Source organism: Carassius carassius, chromosome 25, assembly GCF_963082965.1.
Source record: "Carassius carassius chromosome 25, fCarCar2.1, whole genome shotgun sequence".
In the NCBI taxonomy this organism is placed as follows: Eukaryota; Metazoa; Chordata; class Actinopteri; order Cypriniformes; family Cyprinidae; genus Carassius; species Carassius carassius.
In genome coordinates this window covers 7930299-7945921 of record NC_081779.1, presented here as the reverse complement: position 1 = coordinate 7945921, position 15623 = coordinate 7930299, and the positions used below count along the sequence as shown (strand labels likewise).

Below are 15623 nucleotides of genomic sequence, written 5' to 3'. Positions count from 1 at the left end.
TTCAGTTAGCAGACATCTTTTCTTACAGTGCATGATTCTTAAGTGCTCAGTGTTGATCCGGAAAGCAGGTATGAATGCACTATGATATTGTATTATAAAACAACTAATAGAAATATTATTTTCATTGATTTAGCTCGATTTGATTATCCGTTTTCCTCCATTAGGAATTAATGATATCCAGAGACCTAAAAGACCTAAAAACTAGAGACCTTTCACCAGCAGCACCACAATAATGAAAGCTTGGGTAAGTGCAACACTGTTACGTGCTGGTGGCTGGTTTAAATAAAAGCAGTGTCAAAGACATCAAGATTAAAGAGTTAATCATGGAGTTGTACAGAGTTACCATATTCAAATCCATCGTGGAGATATTTTGCTAAATGCTAAATTTACAGGGAGCAATTCCTTGACTAAAGGCTACTATTACTTAGCTTAGTAGAAATTCATTTTATTGTATCATTAATGTAGTTGTATTATAATATATATTGCTGCATATACATGTTTTACCACATTCATCGACGTCCCTGCTAAATTAATGGTTTCTGACTGAAATGAATTACATGAATCTAGTATCTCAAAAGTCAACAAAACTTTATCAAAACTACAGGACTGATATTGTTTATTTTTATGTTCCAATACATTTCAATGTCAAATTAAGAATAAGAAATAACTATTTGAATTAGATAAATCACACCATACTGCAACTGTACATTGTCTTTTAAGTCAATTATATGGATACTGTAACACCATGGTTTTTTTCTATATTCAGTCATCTTCGGTGAGTCTGTCAAAGTTCAATAAGAATAAGAATCCATTAGTCTCCATCGTCCTCCATACTCTTGTGTGAACGCACAATGCTGTTTCCCTCACGCTCCAGACGGTCCACTGCTACGCTCTCAAACGCCCTCCTCATTAACGGATTCTCCTCTAAGACCTCATTAAAGCTGCTCACACTCAGTGAATAAAGTCTGCAGTATGTGTTGGCTCTGACACTGGCTGTACGACGTCCACGGGTCAGCAGACAGATCTCTAGAAAAGAACATCTGTTGTAACATCTATGTATAAAGCTAACACTTTTTTTTTATCTTGTAAAAGCAAGGAAAAATCAAACTCACCCCCGAAATAGCAGCCGTCATTCAGTTTCTTCACTTTATTGTCATGAGTGATCACACTGACGCAGCCATGCTGGATGAAGTACATTTTACGACCGAGCGTCCCATCACGGATGATTATATCACCCGGCTGAAAGACCTCGAAGCGTAACTTCGTGAGGAGCACAGTGACGAAGTGAGGATCAGCATTCGCAAAGAGAGGCATATTAGCCACCAGCTCACGGCAGTTATAGTTCACTATCTCCTGCAGGTCACACACACAATACAAGATGGATTAGGAATACTATTGTAATCTACCAATCCACTGGACAGTTTAGTTCTGACCTAAGATTAAGTTTATGGATAAGGATTTGTCATTTTTAGTTGAGATATGCTAAGATATAATGAGACACAAAACCTTGTAACCTTTATGACATTAACCAAAATGCTTTTTCAATATTTATTATATACATTTATATAAACTAGGGTGTGCACAACTAATAATTTTTCGAGCCAAAAAAGTAGACTGATGAAATGTGATGTGGTGACACTTTATTTTAAGGTGTCCTTGATATAGTACAATTATACATACAATTAAATAATAAATAGGATATTATTTTCCTATTATTAAATAAAATATTAATCAATTGTCCAAGCAAAAACGGACATTTTGTTTACATATGACAGTTATGTGACTGACCGTGCGAGCAGCACAACCGTGAATTAATTATGTCAACCAAAAAAGAAAAGTCAGTTCTGAGGTGGAGCAAGTTACACGAACGATCTGACCAAAACATGAAAGAAGAAATAGAAGAGAAACCTCTTTTAGTGGGTCACTGAGTTCTTCGAGGATATTTTCCTCGTCAAACATCTTTCCCTGGAAGCGGTGCTCATAATAATCATGGATCCTCTGCCTCATGTCAGCCGGCAACTTGTGGAAGGACATGTACTGTTCCACTTGTTTGTACTGTAACAAACCAAACATCAAAACTGTTGACAGGGTGGGGGGGGGGGGGGGTGGAGACTCAAAAATGCTTTATTGAGAAACTAGTACCTTCTCTTGATACTGACGATGGGAAGCATCCAAGGACTGGATAAGGTTAGTGGCATTGCCCAAGAACATGGCATAACAGGTGGCACCAACAATCATGCTGATCATTGTGAGCCAGACATCAGTTGTTCCCTCAGGTGCCTGAGCACCATATCCTATACACAACATATGGCTCATGGCCATAAAAAGGGCATAGGAGTATTGGACATCCCAAGTGGCATTCTGACAGAGAAAGACATATTGGAAATTTAAAGCAAAATTTAGAAGTTTAAGATTATATTTCAAAAGCAGAAGTGCATTTTCTGTTTGCTAATGGTTTAATGTGTCTTTGAGACACTACCCAAGATTTTCAAACATACCACCATGTTGTTTTTGGAGACCCAGCAGTTTGATGGGAAATCTTGCAACATGGGCACCATGAACTGCATGCAGCCATCCCAGTGACACAGCAGGAGCATCATTCCAATCAGATTCACTATGCGAACTACTGCGCTTGCAAGGTCATAGGTCATATGGAAGATCTATAAAAAAAAGGTGATAGATGTACAGTCAGCACTAGAAGATGGAGTCACATTTACTGTTGCTTGGTGAATTCTCACAGGCAAAATTCAGTCACTTCAATCCGCTTAAGTCATGACGTATTGAATGCTGTTTCCGGTCCTGAGCCCTACCCGTTTCAATTGAGAGTACAGTCTCAACAACCTTTATGAGCACTGTTTATTCATATCACAAATTTAAGCAAAGCACGGAAATTCCTTGAAACAAAGGGTTATTTAATGTGTTGATGTAAGTTTCACTGAAAAAGGAAGTTTGGGTGGGACATATTGAGTGGATCATCCCCTTTTTTATAAGTAGCGTAATTTCGTTTACATCGCAGCCCACCAAAGCAGCATTTAAATCTTGTGACAACAACAGTTAAAAAAAAAATAAGTCTACTAGATTCCCCCTTCATATTTAATATACAATGGTTACTTAAAAATAGATATCATTTTCAGTAATAGAGTATGATAAACGTAATATATGTTATCTCTTCATTATTGCTCTTAATACTGTAGAATTCAACCAATCAGATGACGACTTGGAAACTCCTGAAGTGTTTTCAATTTTGTGTACCATATGCATCAAACGGTCTGTGGGCATTGCATCTGAGACTGAGGCTGAGACTATATCATTGCTGTGTATTGACAATCAATGCATCCGTTTCAACATGTGCACGAGTGGTTTGTGATTGTAGCTACATGTAACTTAGCTTTGTTTTTCTGCTGGAATCTCTATACTAATTTTACATTGTTTGTTTTTAATGTAAACCGCTAGCACAGCGTGTTAGCATTCCGTTAACCTGTTAGCTTGTCATTTACGTTTTGCATTTCCTACCATTTCTTTTATCTCTCGCTCTATTTCTTTTCTCTCTCTCTTACTCTGTTTTTCACGAGTTCATTGAACAACTGTGGTAAATCATTCAATAATCACAGTGAGTCATGGCTTCTTCTCCTGTTCTTGTCACTTGCACTGCTTGCCACATGTATAGTGTAGACTTCCCTGTCAGCAGCAAGTGATTCACGGGATAAATGCAGGGAAATAGTTAGGCTAATGGGAGATTTCAGAACTAAACTTCGCAAGTCGGAGATCAACAAAAATATCATTAAAGAGTTGTGTGAACCTGCAAGTTCGATGTCAGACACTGTTATATGCTCTGGTCGTCTCCCTGCTTATCACGGTGATGAGATACACAGCAGACTGTTGTCTCTCAATGGATGGATGTCTAAGTGGTGCCCGCAGAATAACATTGGTTTCATAGACAATTGGACAAGTTTTTGGGGCAGACCTGACCTATTAAAAAAGAGATGGTCTTCATCCCTCCACTGACTAAACCAACCGTCTGCTATCCGCCTCACATCAGAAGTCAGTAAAAATCACATAGAGCATCCTACACCTATATATCATACTATAGATACTGCGTCTGGTCCCCGAACTAGCTAATACAAAAAACGTCCAAAACAACTTAAGGGTAACAATTTAATTAATGTTTAACAAGTAAAACACAGATAATACACATAATACAAATAAACAAATTATAAAGCTTGGCTAAATGAATATTTGGTCCCCTTCTGCGAAAGCACTTTTTGTAAATGATATGATCACCCATCATAAACCAGATGTGCTCGGTTTGACAGAAACCTGGCTAAGATTAGATGATTACATTACTTTAAATGAGTCTACACCCCAAGATTACCGTTGTAAATATGAGCCGCATTCAAAAGGTAAAGGGTGAGGTGTTGCTACAATTTATTGTAATATTTATAAACTATGGTTTCAAGTAAAATTCATTTGAAGTGATGGTGCTTGAAGTAATTGTGCATTATATAGAGAAGTACGTGTTAATGATAAATATCCCCTGTGATGTTTGTACTGGGTACTGTATAAAGGTCACCAGGGTACCATACAGACTTTATCAAAGAATTTGATGATTTTCTGAGTTAGTGCTGGCTGCAGTTAAAGTTTTAATTGTTGGGGATTTTAATATCCATGTTGATAATGAAAAATATGCATTAGGATCAGCATTTATAGACATACTGAACTCTACTGGGGTCAGGCAAAACATGTAATGACCTACTCATTATCGTAATCATACTTTAGATTTAATACTGTCACATGAAATTGATGTTATTGGCGTTGAAGTGATGATCTCGGATCATTATCTAGTTTTGTGTATACTCCATATAGCTAAAGCTGCAAATTCAACTCCTTGTTACAAATATGGTAGAAGCATCACTTCCACAACAAAAGACTACTTTGTAAATAATCTCCTTGACCTGTCTCAATACCTCAACAAATCCAATAGTTCAGAAAAAATGATGTAACAAAGTATGGGCTCTCTCTTTCCTAGCACTTTAGATATGGTTGCTCCTTAAAGAAGATTAAAGAAAACAGTCCAACACTGTGGTATAACGAGCACAAAAATCTCTGTCATAGTGCATTTTATTGTTTCCCTCAGACAAAGGTCAAATTTGCAAATTTTCTGCAACTATATTTCCTTTGCTATTCTAGTCGCAATTTCCTCTATCCTTTTCTCTTCCTGTTCTTTTGCTCACCTCTTCCCATTGATGAATGTAACGTATAAGTCTGGATAAGCGCAACAATCTGAGCAGACTGAGGATCTTGGTGAAGCGGACGATGCGCAAAGCCCTGGCAGTGCGGTACACCTCTGCTGACTCAAGCCGGGCTTCTATATCCACCACAAGGAAAATGTAGTCTACCGGAATGGAGGAGATGAAGTCCACCAGAAACCAGCCTCGAAGGTAACGCCGACTGATAACTTGTGGGTCCAGGATGATTTGGGTGTTGTCTCCTTCCATAATACCAGTACGAAAGTTGAAGACAAGGTCAGCCAGGAAGAGGGTGTCAGAGGCCACGTTGAAGGTGATCCACGGCAGTGTGTTCTGATCCTCAAAGAAGGTGATGCCCCATGGCAGAATGACGAGGTTGCCCATCATCAGGCACAGCATCACCAAGTCCCAATAGAACCTGTGTGTGAAGATGCATGATATAAGGAAAAAAAGATGGATTCTAGAGTAGGTACATAAAAATTCATAACTACAAATCAACCATGTGATTCAAATTAAAGGATGGACCAATGTAACAATATTTTTAATATAATTATTTTTATATATTATGGCCGATAACATAAATAGAAAATATTACAATTCTACACTATTTTCTCAAAATAAATAACAAATAAAATACTAAAAACTAAAATCACAAGTGAAAGTAGGCATCACAGTATTATATTGTATAGTGTGAAAAATGGATATTCATTTGATGTATTTTGCTATATTTAACAGTTAATAAATTCTTAGTGTTCTTAAATATTAATGTAAAAGAGCATAAGATGACTAACCTAAATGTAAAAATATGCCAAATGAGAAGGCAAAATTAAAAATTGAATACTAGACAAAGAATATATAATGAAAATAATAAAAGAATATAAGAAAATTAAGCAATGTGTTGTTCATTCAATGTGTCATAATTCAGCTCTTTTGTATGAATTTTAAAGCTTTCTTGCAGCTAATGTTGCCTCGAAACTAAACAACATAGGTTACAAAAATGTGTTAAAAACAAAGCAGAGGAAAATGTAATCCTTTATTCCTTGTGGTTTAAAGATCCAGGCTGATAAGATCGCAGGTTTGAACCAGTCTTTCAGAGTGCTATAGGGCGACTGTCCCTGTAATGTAATAAGACACTATCCTATGGCAACATCACACGTTTCGTGGAAATAAATTAAATCAGCCCCACATGTTTGCCGATAACTAAAAGGTTTTCTAAGAAACAAATATGTGACTGTAAAGCATGTCTGGTGTTACAAATGAAACCATCATGGACAAAGTTTGATTTAAACACTCAAGTGCAAAATAAGACATTATTTCAAATAAGTATTGACAACTCTGAGCAAACAGAATAAATATGTCAATTACACGTGTTGCAAAACATTCCTCTCCATGTTAATTAAGTGGTAATGGGGGCGTCATGAATGTAGGCTACTGTATTGTATGCGACTGATTTAAACTGATGTATGCACCCTTTTACGCACTACCATACATGTGCTCGGTGGTTTGAAGTTTCAATCTGTGGTCATATTCTCCAAAGCAGGGTCAGTCTGCTGGAATAAATGGGCATTTTTAGTACACTTTCTTGAATATGATTTATATCATATGGTTGCCATTTCATGTAACAATGAACACATTAAGGTAAATAAAATGGAAGTTGTGTTGAGTATCAGACAATACCAGTGATGACAAAGATTGACCTGAGCTCTAAGTATTGACACTTAAAGAAACTGACTATTTTCACACTCTATGATATATCTTGTGACAAAGATGACAAATCTGGGGCTAAAATCTACTGACAGCATTTTTTTTTTTTTTTTTTTAGGTAAAAAGAGTTCAATTTTAGACATATTAAACACATATCAGTGTTATACTCATTAGTCAACTACTCATCAGCTAAACAAAAAGATTCAAGTTGTAACAGATCATGACCTTTTCACCTTTATCATATTTTCCCCAGTAAAAAGTGCAAAAGTAAAAATCGCAGATTAAAACAAATGTTTAATAATAAATAATTTTTCTACAATTATCTACAATTACATTTAAATTATTCTCAATTATGTGCTTCATCACATTTTCTATTAGAAATATACATATAGCAGTACTGTTATCATTAACTAAAACTAAAAATATGTTTAACATATTTATACATTTAATATGTTAACTGAAATAAAATATTTAAAAAAAAAACTTAAACCTATTTTACTTAAATTAGTAGCCAAGGCAACATTTAAATTTTTCATTTGGTTTAAGTTGAAGTAGAAAAATTACTAAAAATTAAATTCAAATTTATTACAAACCAGACACATTTTAAAAATGATATGATTATATTTTCACCATCATCACATTCTCCTGTTAAAAACAGTAAAAGTAGACGTTAACAAAATAGTGTTGCATGTTATCTGTAAGTATCGAGTGGAAGTAAAGTAATTAACAACAGTGTTACCAGCAACTCGCTTGGAAATTTAGGTAAAACAGTTGATAAAACAGCAGTAATTGGCTCAAGGGTTTGTTTAACTGTATCTAAAAAGAAGATTTGCACATGAAATAAATTACGGTAAAATAAGACATGAAACTGCATGGTGATTCTAGTGCCTCACTAAATTGGATTAAAGATTTAAAAATTTTGGTTTTGATCTCCTACTTATGCACACAATTCTTTTCTCTTGGGACTCTGTGTATGAAAAATTGAGTTCCTATTACCGATAATGTCTTGTTTTCAAAAAAAAAAAAAAACTGTTTATCCCTTTACCTCTTGCTGCTTTCTCTGTGTATGTGTTTCAGACGAAGAACATTAACCTGACACTCTGTAAGTGGGTCTTTCCAGCCCATCCATGAACGCTGATACCCTTTCCAGCTAATGGTAACTCTAGAAGGGAAAGCGCTGTAACTGACCGGTGTTGTATTGTGCTTTACTGTGGTGGTTGAAAGGTTTGTGCTTTAAGGTCATGATTTGAGACGTAAGTGCTTGTGGACATTGTATGATTATTGATAGCAAAGAAATTGACATGTAAAACCAAGGTGTTTTCTCACATCACAGAGAGTCTCTATTGTTATACATCAACCACTCTGTTTTTTTTGTTTTTTTTAATTATAATAATTTCCCACATGATGCTAGGTCCACCCTCAAGTTTCTATAAAATTCTGGTTCCAGGAGCCTCTAATGCATTTCGTTTTTTAACAATTGTATTATCTATCAGGTAAAAATAATTCTGAATCAACATTGTATAATCTGAGCAACCAAAAGGTCACACTCCTCACCCAAAGTATGTGCAAGACTAATAGTGAAGCACCACTAATAATTGTTGACAGTGGACTCTGTAAAACTCCTACACTGCAAAACGTTTAAAAAAAAAAAAAATTTGAAAACTCAAACTGTTTGCCTTTGTTGATATGACAAAGTTTGCATCATTGTAACAATTACGGTTTATATTAATTAAAAGATCTCATGCACTGTATCTAGTTCAGAAAAAGTTCAATGCAAATTATTCTCTATATTTATTGTTAAATTATTCACAATTAAGTGCTTCTTCTCATGTTTTCTATTTTCAAAGAGCAGTATTGTTATCGTTAACTAAAACAAAATATATAAAAAAAATGTGTTAACTGAAATAAAACTTTTTTAAATATATTTTATTTTAGTTAGTAACTAAGGCAACATTTAAAATTTGAAGTGTTGAAGCATGTCTAAGTTGAAGTATGAAAATTACTAAAACTAAAAATAAAACCTAAATAGACATTTTTTACATAAAAATTTAAAAAATTTAAAAATTTAAAAAATAAAAATTTTAATTAAATCCAAATATTAAGAAATACTATAATACTATCAATTATACTCAGGTAACACTGGAAGAATAGTGTTACATAAAAACTCATAAGGCGAAAAAAAAAAAACACAAAATGTAATACTTCAAATGCCACACAAAGTTAACAATCAACTGACCAGTTTACCAACTAACTCATCCTGACATCAACAAGATAATAAGCTACAAAATGTAGCAGCAAAATAAACAGCAGCTGTGCAAATAAAACTAGCAAACATAATTATACACGCCCCAATGCATGCTGGGATGAGGTCGAACAGATCAGAACCACAAATCCATTTTTTCAGTAGCCTGCTTGGACTGAACAAACACAATAGCATGACTCTATTACTGTTAACTTGACTTAAAAGTTCAGAGTATTTAAAAAAATATATAAGAAAAGGGAAAAAAGCAGCAGCATTCATTTTGTTCCTGAAAATGACTATGCTCAAATAAATTGGCTTATTTACTTGATTTAAGACTACTGCTACATTCACAAAAACACTACCCTTGTTTGATGATCTGCCAAGTAATATTTTGCCTTTCCCCTGCGTCACTCACCTGAAGTTACTATATGGATGTATAATCCAAACCCCAAATGATTTGACCCGTTGCTGCTCAGCTGCAACACCTGTTGCACTCCCAAACATTCGCAGTGAGAACTTGTTAACCCCTGGCTGCAGCAAGGAGCTGAACTGTCTCTGGAGAAATGTAGACGGGACAGTGAAGACCCTTCCTTCTGATTGGGATGGCTGAGGGGCTCCCGCAGGCCCCACGGACTCTGCCATGGCTTTGTCGAGGTGAGGCGGAGTGGATGTGGTCACAGTGGTGGTGGTTGCTGTTGTGCCATCTAACCCTGTGGTCACCTCAAGGGACTTTGAGGTGGGACTGGCCCCGGAGTCTGTGCATTCCTGGTGGTTCACAGCAGACAGCAGCCTTCGGCTCACATCCTCTCCTCCTCGCAGTAAAGTCCTCGAAGAGGAACGCCAGTTGCTTAGAGAGAAGCCGCTTCTGGAGCAGAGCTTCGAGTCACCATCTGAAGCAGGAGGCTGTCCATCACTGTCCATAATTCAGATCGGATGTTAATGCAGGTTCAGGGTGATGACTAGTTTGGCAGATGGGAGTCTCAAGAAGAGCATGAGAACATGATGCTTTCCAAATTCAGAATCCTTTTGTATTTGGAAACCATGTTAAAGTTTGTATACAAAAACTTTTTTTAAATTAATAGGTCTTAATATGATTTTAACACATGCTTTAGATGAATGTACTTGTTAATTTTTCTTTAAATACTCATAATGCAAACTTAACCTTCTTTTTAAAACTCTTTCTCTTGTAATATATGAACACAAAGCATTAGGTCTCAACTAGCATTTCAAAAAACCAAAACATGTCCATTTTACCATATAGTTTGACCCTATAAACGGACTCTCGCGTGATCATAAAAACTTACGAGGAGAATCCATCCGCCCTCGAAAGGTTCCTGTGGGAATAAGTGCACTTATTGTCAATATTATTACCCCGTATCCACTTTCCACTCATAAAGCGTGTCGCGCGCTGGCAAAACCTCCTCAGAATGAGCGCGCGGGTTGTCTTGTCGTCAAATCACGCGTCAGTCAGGGAACGCGATGAAACCCGATGAGGTTTGTGTATAATCGGCTTCTTGATAGCAGGCGCTGTTTTTATCTCCCTCTCTGCTGACACCTGCGTGTTATCTCTTCAACAAGCTGTCGGGATGAACAGGTAGAGGAGAGAGCTGGGCGGGGCCAACTTGTGCTAGAAGACACTGAATCCGCTGGAGGCTCACAGGTGTATTTACCTGAGGCTGCTGTGAGCTTTAGAAATACATTCTGCGCGTGTGCAGAAATATAGGCTACTGTCTGCATGTTTAAGGAAGACATTCATGTAAAAAATGTTTTTATTTGTTTGTTTTGTGTGTTTAGTCTGTTGTTCATTAGCAGTAAATTAATTTTAAAACGTAGTATTTATGTATGAATGTATTTATTTACAGTCTAAAAAATTGTATTTATTTTATATTTTATTTGTATGTATTTGTTCTAGTAGGCTATTACTATTTAAAAATTTAATTTGTATGACTATTTAAAATATGCAATGTTTTATTTTAACTTTACTGATGTGTTATGGATTTATGGATTTATTTATAATATATTGTATTTTTTGTAAATACTTTTAAGTAAAGGTTTTGCTTTTCACTTTTGTTTGTTGGTTTCAAGAATGTAGTTCAAACCCCTCATAAATATGATACTTTTGCTATACCTTTAGGGACATTAAACGGAAATGCAAAAAAAAAACATGAATATCAGGTCGCAGCACATTTTTATTGGGGCAAATTGTGACGTGTGTTGTAATAGGCTAATTTTCTAAATTAATTACTCGTAATGGTCTTTTACCCCAAACAATGGTTGAATATGCATGTTACCTTTTCCATTAATTAATTTTCATTTGTTTTACTGTTTAAAATTAGCTGAAAGCTATTTGGCCTGCCTATTTAAATAGCTATAAGATATAATTTTCTCTTTTCTCAGCGTCAAAACTGCAGGATTCAATTGTGACTATTACCCCATACAGTGTGATTATGTGTGATAATATGGGTTCATTAAAGGAAAAGTTCTAGTAAATGATCAGTATCTTATTTGTGAAAAAATTGTGGAAACGTTTTTTGTAGCCAAGACCAAGGTATTATGTCTAAAAAAACATTTTCTTTAAAAAGTAAAACATTTGTAAAATACCCAATAAAAAGTGTGACAACTAGCCCCAGCGTTGTTTATTCTTGGCCTATTGTTGCTCACATATGGGCATCTTTAAATTCAGTGACTTCAACGTATGCTATCTTGTTTCGACGAATGTCAATCCTGTAAAGTGCTGAGTATCATGTTCCTGAGATTGAGCATTAGTAAGATGCTTTACCTTCGGAAAACATGAGGAAATAATTAAAGACATGGCCTTTGCTGTACACGTGCTTTCTAAAGAGGTGGGGAACATGTTCTCGGTCATGTCCTGAAGTGTTTATCCAAAGTGTACTGAACGGTCTTACATAAATACAGGACCAGGGTCGATTGTTTGCTAGTTTTGTTCACATATGGAACTTGAAAAATTCAGGTCAAATTATCTGCAAAATTATCAAATGAAGATCAACTTTATTAGAACAATTTTAATGCAAAAGAAAGCCAGAAACATAAGCAGTCATAAACTGGTTCAGTCGTTTACCAGTACTGATATAATTTTAGGCATCTGAGAAACAAATTTGAGTTTAAAGTTACTGTACAATCTCACTGAACTTTAGAGTTCAAAAGGAAAATACAAAAGAGGTAAAGAAATATGGAGAAAATAAATAAACCACACATAGCCAACTGTACAATGAGTCCGAGAGCAGTGAAAACTCTTCTAATTGACCATTCAGATTTATTTTCAGATTTTAATTAGTGGTTTAAAGTGGACAATATTAAATATCAATTATATATATATATATATATATATATATATATATATATATATATATATATATATATAAACTTTATTATATCCTGATTTTCATTGAGGTCTCATGACTTATCATAATATATCATACTCAGATTATTTTCCTGGAATGCAGCATCTGTAGATAATTCAAAATTCGCCTCAGATATTGAAATGAGATATTAGCAGCAACAGAGGAAGTTCCTTTTGGTAACCAGGAAATGACCAGGATAACAGTCAGATGTCCCATCATTACGGTCATATGAAATGGTTTCTTCTCTCTGGTCACATGATTTTACATGGATCTGCATTTGATGGTGTCATGGAGGCTTGTGCTCCATTCATTCTGAGACTGAGTCCTTGGAAGGCACCAAACAGAGAGTTGTCACTTTTGGTGGGGGTCTTGCTTTTTAACTTTGCCCTCTGTGCAGGTGCCTGCAAAATGTACATACAAGTTAGCTACTATATTCTGTTTTTTTAGCGAATATTTTTTAGGTGATGAAAAATAGCACAAACATACCTTTGTGAAGCGGTGAGGGCTTCTATAATGTGCCCTTATTGCGTTTTTTTCTGCATTCTTCTGCGCAAATTTGACTTGCCTCTGTCTCCTGCTCAGACAAAATACAAACAATTACATTATAAATTATGCAATAAAGATCAGATAATAAGTGTCTAATCATTTTATAAGCGTATTTGGTACCTTTCCCTGTGCAGTTCTGCTTGGTAAGTCCTTAACCAGGATGAGTCGTATGCTGTCTGACTGTAGCAGCAGGGGGCGCTCTTCCGGCGGACGGTTTTGCCCTTCCGGTTGAATCCGTCCTTGTCCCCGCTCACGCAGCTGCTCAGCTGTCGGAAGGGAGCTCCCAGGGATTTCTTCACCACGGAATTCATCTCTCTTTTAGCGTGTTTTTGAACTGGAGTCTCTCAAATTCTCAAAGTGACAGCCTACTGTAATTCAAAAGAGGAAGTGTATTCCAGCTTCTCCAGTTTCATACGTCAGTCGAATAAATAAATGGAAGCACAGGCTGCATTAAAACCTAGAAGAAAAAAACATATACCAATCAATTTATAGTAGACAATGAAAACACACACACACACACACACACACACAAACATACATATAAAAATGTCAATATATGCAAGCTTACATTTATTATGTATCTTTGAATGTATATTCGGTGTATGATGATTACATTTTAAATATCAAAATAAAAAAAGCTGGAATTTAAGTTTACAGTATATAAAAAAATGCTGAATTATTGTATGTAATAATACATAATTGTTATATTATCATTGGTGCGCATAAGAGACGTCTTTCAAAAGCAAATCTTATACATACTGTATTCTGTAAAAATGCTAATTTCATGTCATAGTCACATCTACACATATCACGTATCTACTTATAAATGTACAAATAAATAAATGCATCCTTATGTTGAATGTAGGCTACTAAACTAATAGATGGTTAATATAATAAAGTAATATAGATAACTGAACTAATATAATTTATCACGTTGGATAATCACTCATTTAGTTGTAAGTATAGTAGATAGAATAAAATAATATAATACAATCTCAAGTTCTTCATGTAGATAATAATAACAGAAAAACATTTAGCTTAAAGGTCTGAAATACCTGATATCTGTTGAAGTTCTTCAGACGCACATCATTTGATCCAAACTCAGGCACTATCTGCTAGCTTTCCAGCAGTCTTGTTGAGCTCCATGTTTTTAAAGCCAGGCTCCCTCCCTGCATCTGTCCCAGCTAATTCCCAAATGACGTAATTGATTATGCCTAATCACATTAGTGATGATGGGAGCTTCACAGTCATGTGTGAGAGAAAAGTAACCACTGACATGGTGCAGCTAATATCAGTTCATTTATAACTACGTGTAAAAATCGATATTTTAGTATAAGTGAAGTTGGCCACCTGTCTTTCTTTATACAGTAACTTAAACAGTTGAAGAGATAGCTGTTGTATGATTATTGATCTTAACAGATTAAGGGTAAGATCTTTCCTCCCAGCAGATGGGAAGGAAAACAGATTGAGGAGCTTTACAAACATGAGAAGAACATGTGAATCAAGTTAGAGTTGAACCAATGACGTGACAGAGTCATTTTTAACCTCAACAGCTGTTAAACTATTTAGCCTCAAACAACCTGTTTCGAGTTCATTCACAATTTGACATTACAGTCATTTCTTCAGTAACTCAAAATGATTCATGAAAACATTTTATTTTCTACTAATACATGTTAGCTTATCGGGCCAAAGAAACTCTATTGTAAACACTTTGTCAATTACATGGCAAATTTTATCCATGAAATATTATATGTGAACATTGTTGCTGTTCATAAGGGGGAATTGTGGGGTTTTTTTATGCACTCTTTAGAAAATACTGTATTCATGTTTTTCATTTGACAATAGGTTTGGAATGACTAAATGACTGTATTAGATTACGTCGGCTACAGACAGTGATTCTTTCCAAATAAAGCTTAATGGCTGGTCAGAGAAAAGGTGCTTGTAAAAGAGCTTTACTATGATTGTCTACACACTAAGCTGTGCTCTTTAAATCCTTTGGCCATGAATGAGGAAATGAGGGCCAACAAAAACAAAAGGTTCTCTTAATACATCTCCGGAATCTTTCATCCTTTCATCATCCATCATATGTTTGCTCTTGACATGTTTATGTTTTCATATTTTTAGAATCTGTGCAATTGTTGCATTACTGCAACGTCTTTACAATTAGTTTTAAGGAATGATGGAAGTTTTCTGAAAATGTACTCCCCTTCAGGCCATCCGAGATGTAATGCTACATTTATCCAAAACTGGTCTGATAAAAACAACAACATCTATATGTTGGATGGCCTGAGGGGGGGTACATTTTCTCTATTGGGTATGGATATGCCTCATATACATTAGAAATAAAATGTTACGATTACTCAAGGGCTTCAAAATAAACCAGAGGGATGTGCTTAAGGACCACAGAAAACTGCAAATTCTATGTTTTCTGTAACCGAGTTGTAAAGCCAAAGGATGATAAAGTGCAGAAGACAAGAGTTTCACAGCATTCAACTCAAGCTAAAGCACTGCACTAACTCCCAA

General features: G+C 35.4%; 1 protein-coding gene across 2 annotated transcripts; it reads right to left on the bottom strand.

Moving 5' to 3' along the window:
• Window positions 1-599: 599 nt before the first annotated feature.
• On the bottom strand, window positions 600-10791 carry LOC132104058 (potassium/sodium hyperpolarization-activated cyclic nucleotide-gated channel 2-like). 2 transcript variants are annotated; one of them, XM_059509253.1, is made up of 8 exons: window positions 10473-10791; window positions 9608-10369; window positions 5232-5664; window positions 2499-2660; window positions 2143-2361; window positions 1909-2055; window positions 1113-1353; window positions 600-1026 (listed from the first exon to the last, which is right to left on the bottom strand). In XM_059509253.1, exons 2-8 carry the CDS (start codon window positions 10111-10113, stop codon window positions 812-814), a joined length of 1923 nt encoding a protein of 640 aa, XP_059365236.1. In that variant the 5' UTR covers window positions 10114-10369; window positions 10473-10791; the 3' UTR covers window positions 600-811. The 2 variants fall into 2 exon arrangements, with proteins under 2 accessions (XP_059365236.1, XP_059365237.1); XM_059509254.1 differs by having other exon boundaries at window positions 9608-10215; window positions 10497-10791.
• Window positions 10792-15623: the final 4832 nt, after the last annotated feature.

What these genes read in the sequence shown, in the direction of transcription:
- LOC132104058 (XM_059509253.1), bottom strand. Translation starts at nt 10,113, where the DNA reads ATGGACAGTGATGGACAGCCTCCTGCTTCAGATGGTGACTCGAAGCTC. An exon ending in CATCCATATAGTAACTTCAG is followed by an intron (nt 5,665 to 9,607) that starts GTGAGTGACGCA and finishes CTTCACACACAG; the next exon opens with GTTCTATTGGGACTTGGTGA. An exon ending in ATCGTCAGTATCAAGAGAAG is followed by an intron (nt 2,056 to 2,142) that starts GTACTAGTTTCT and finishes GGTTTGTTACAG; the next exon opens with TACAAACAAGTGGAACAGTA.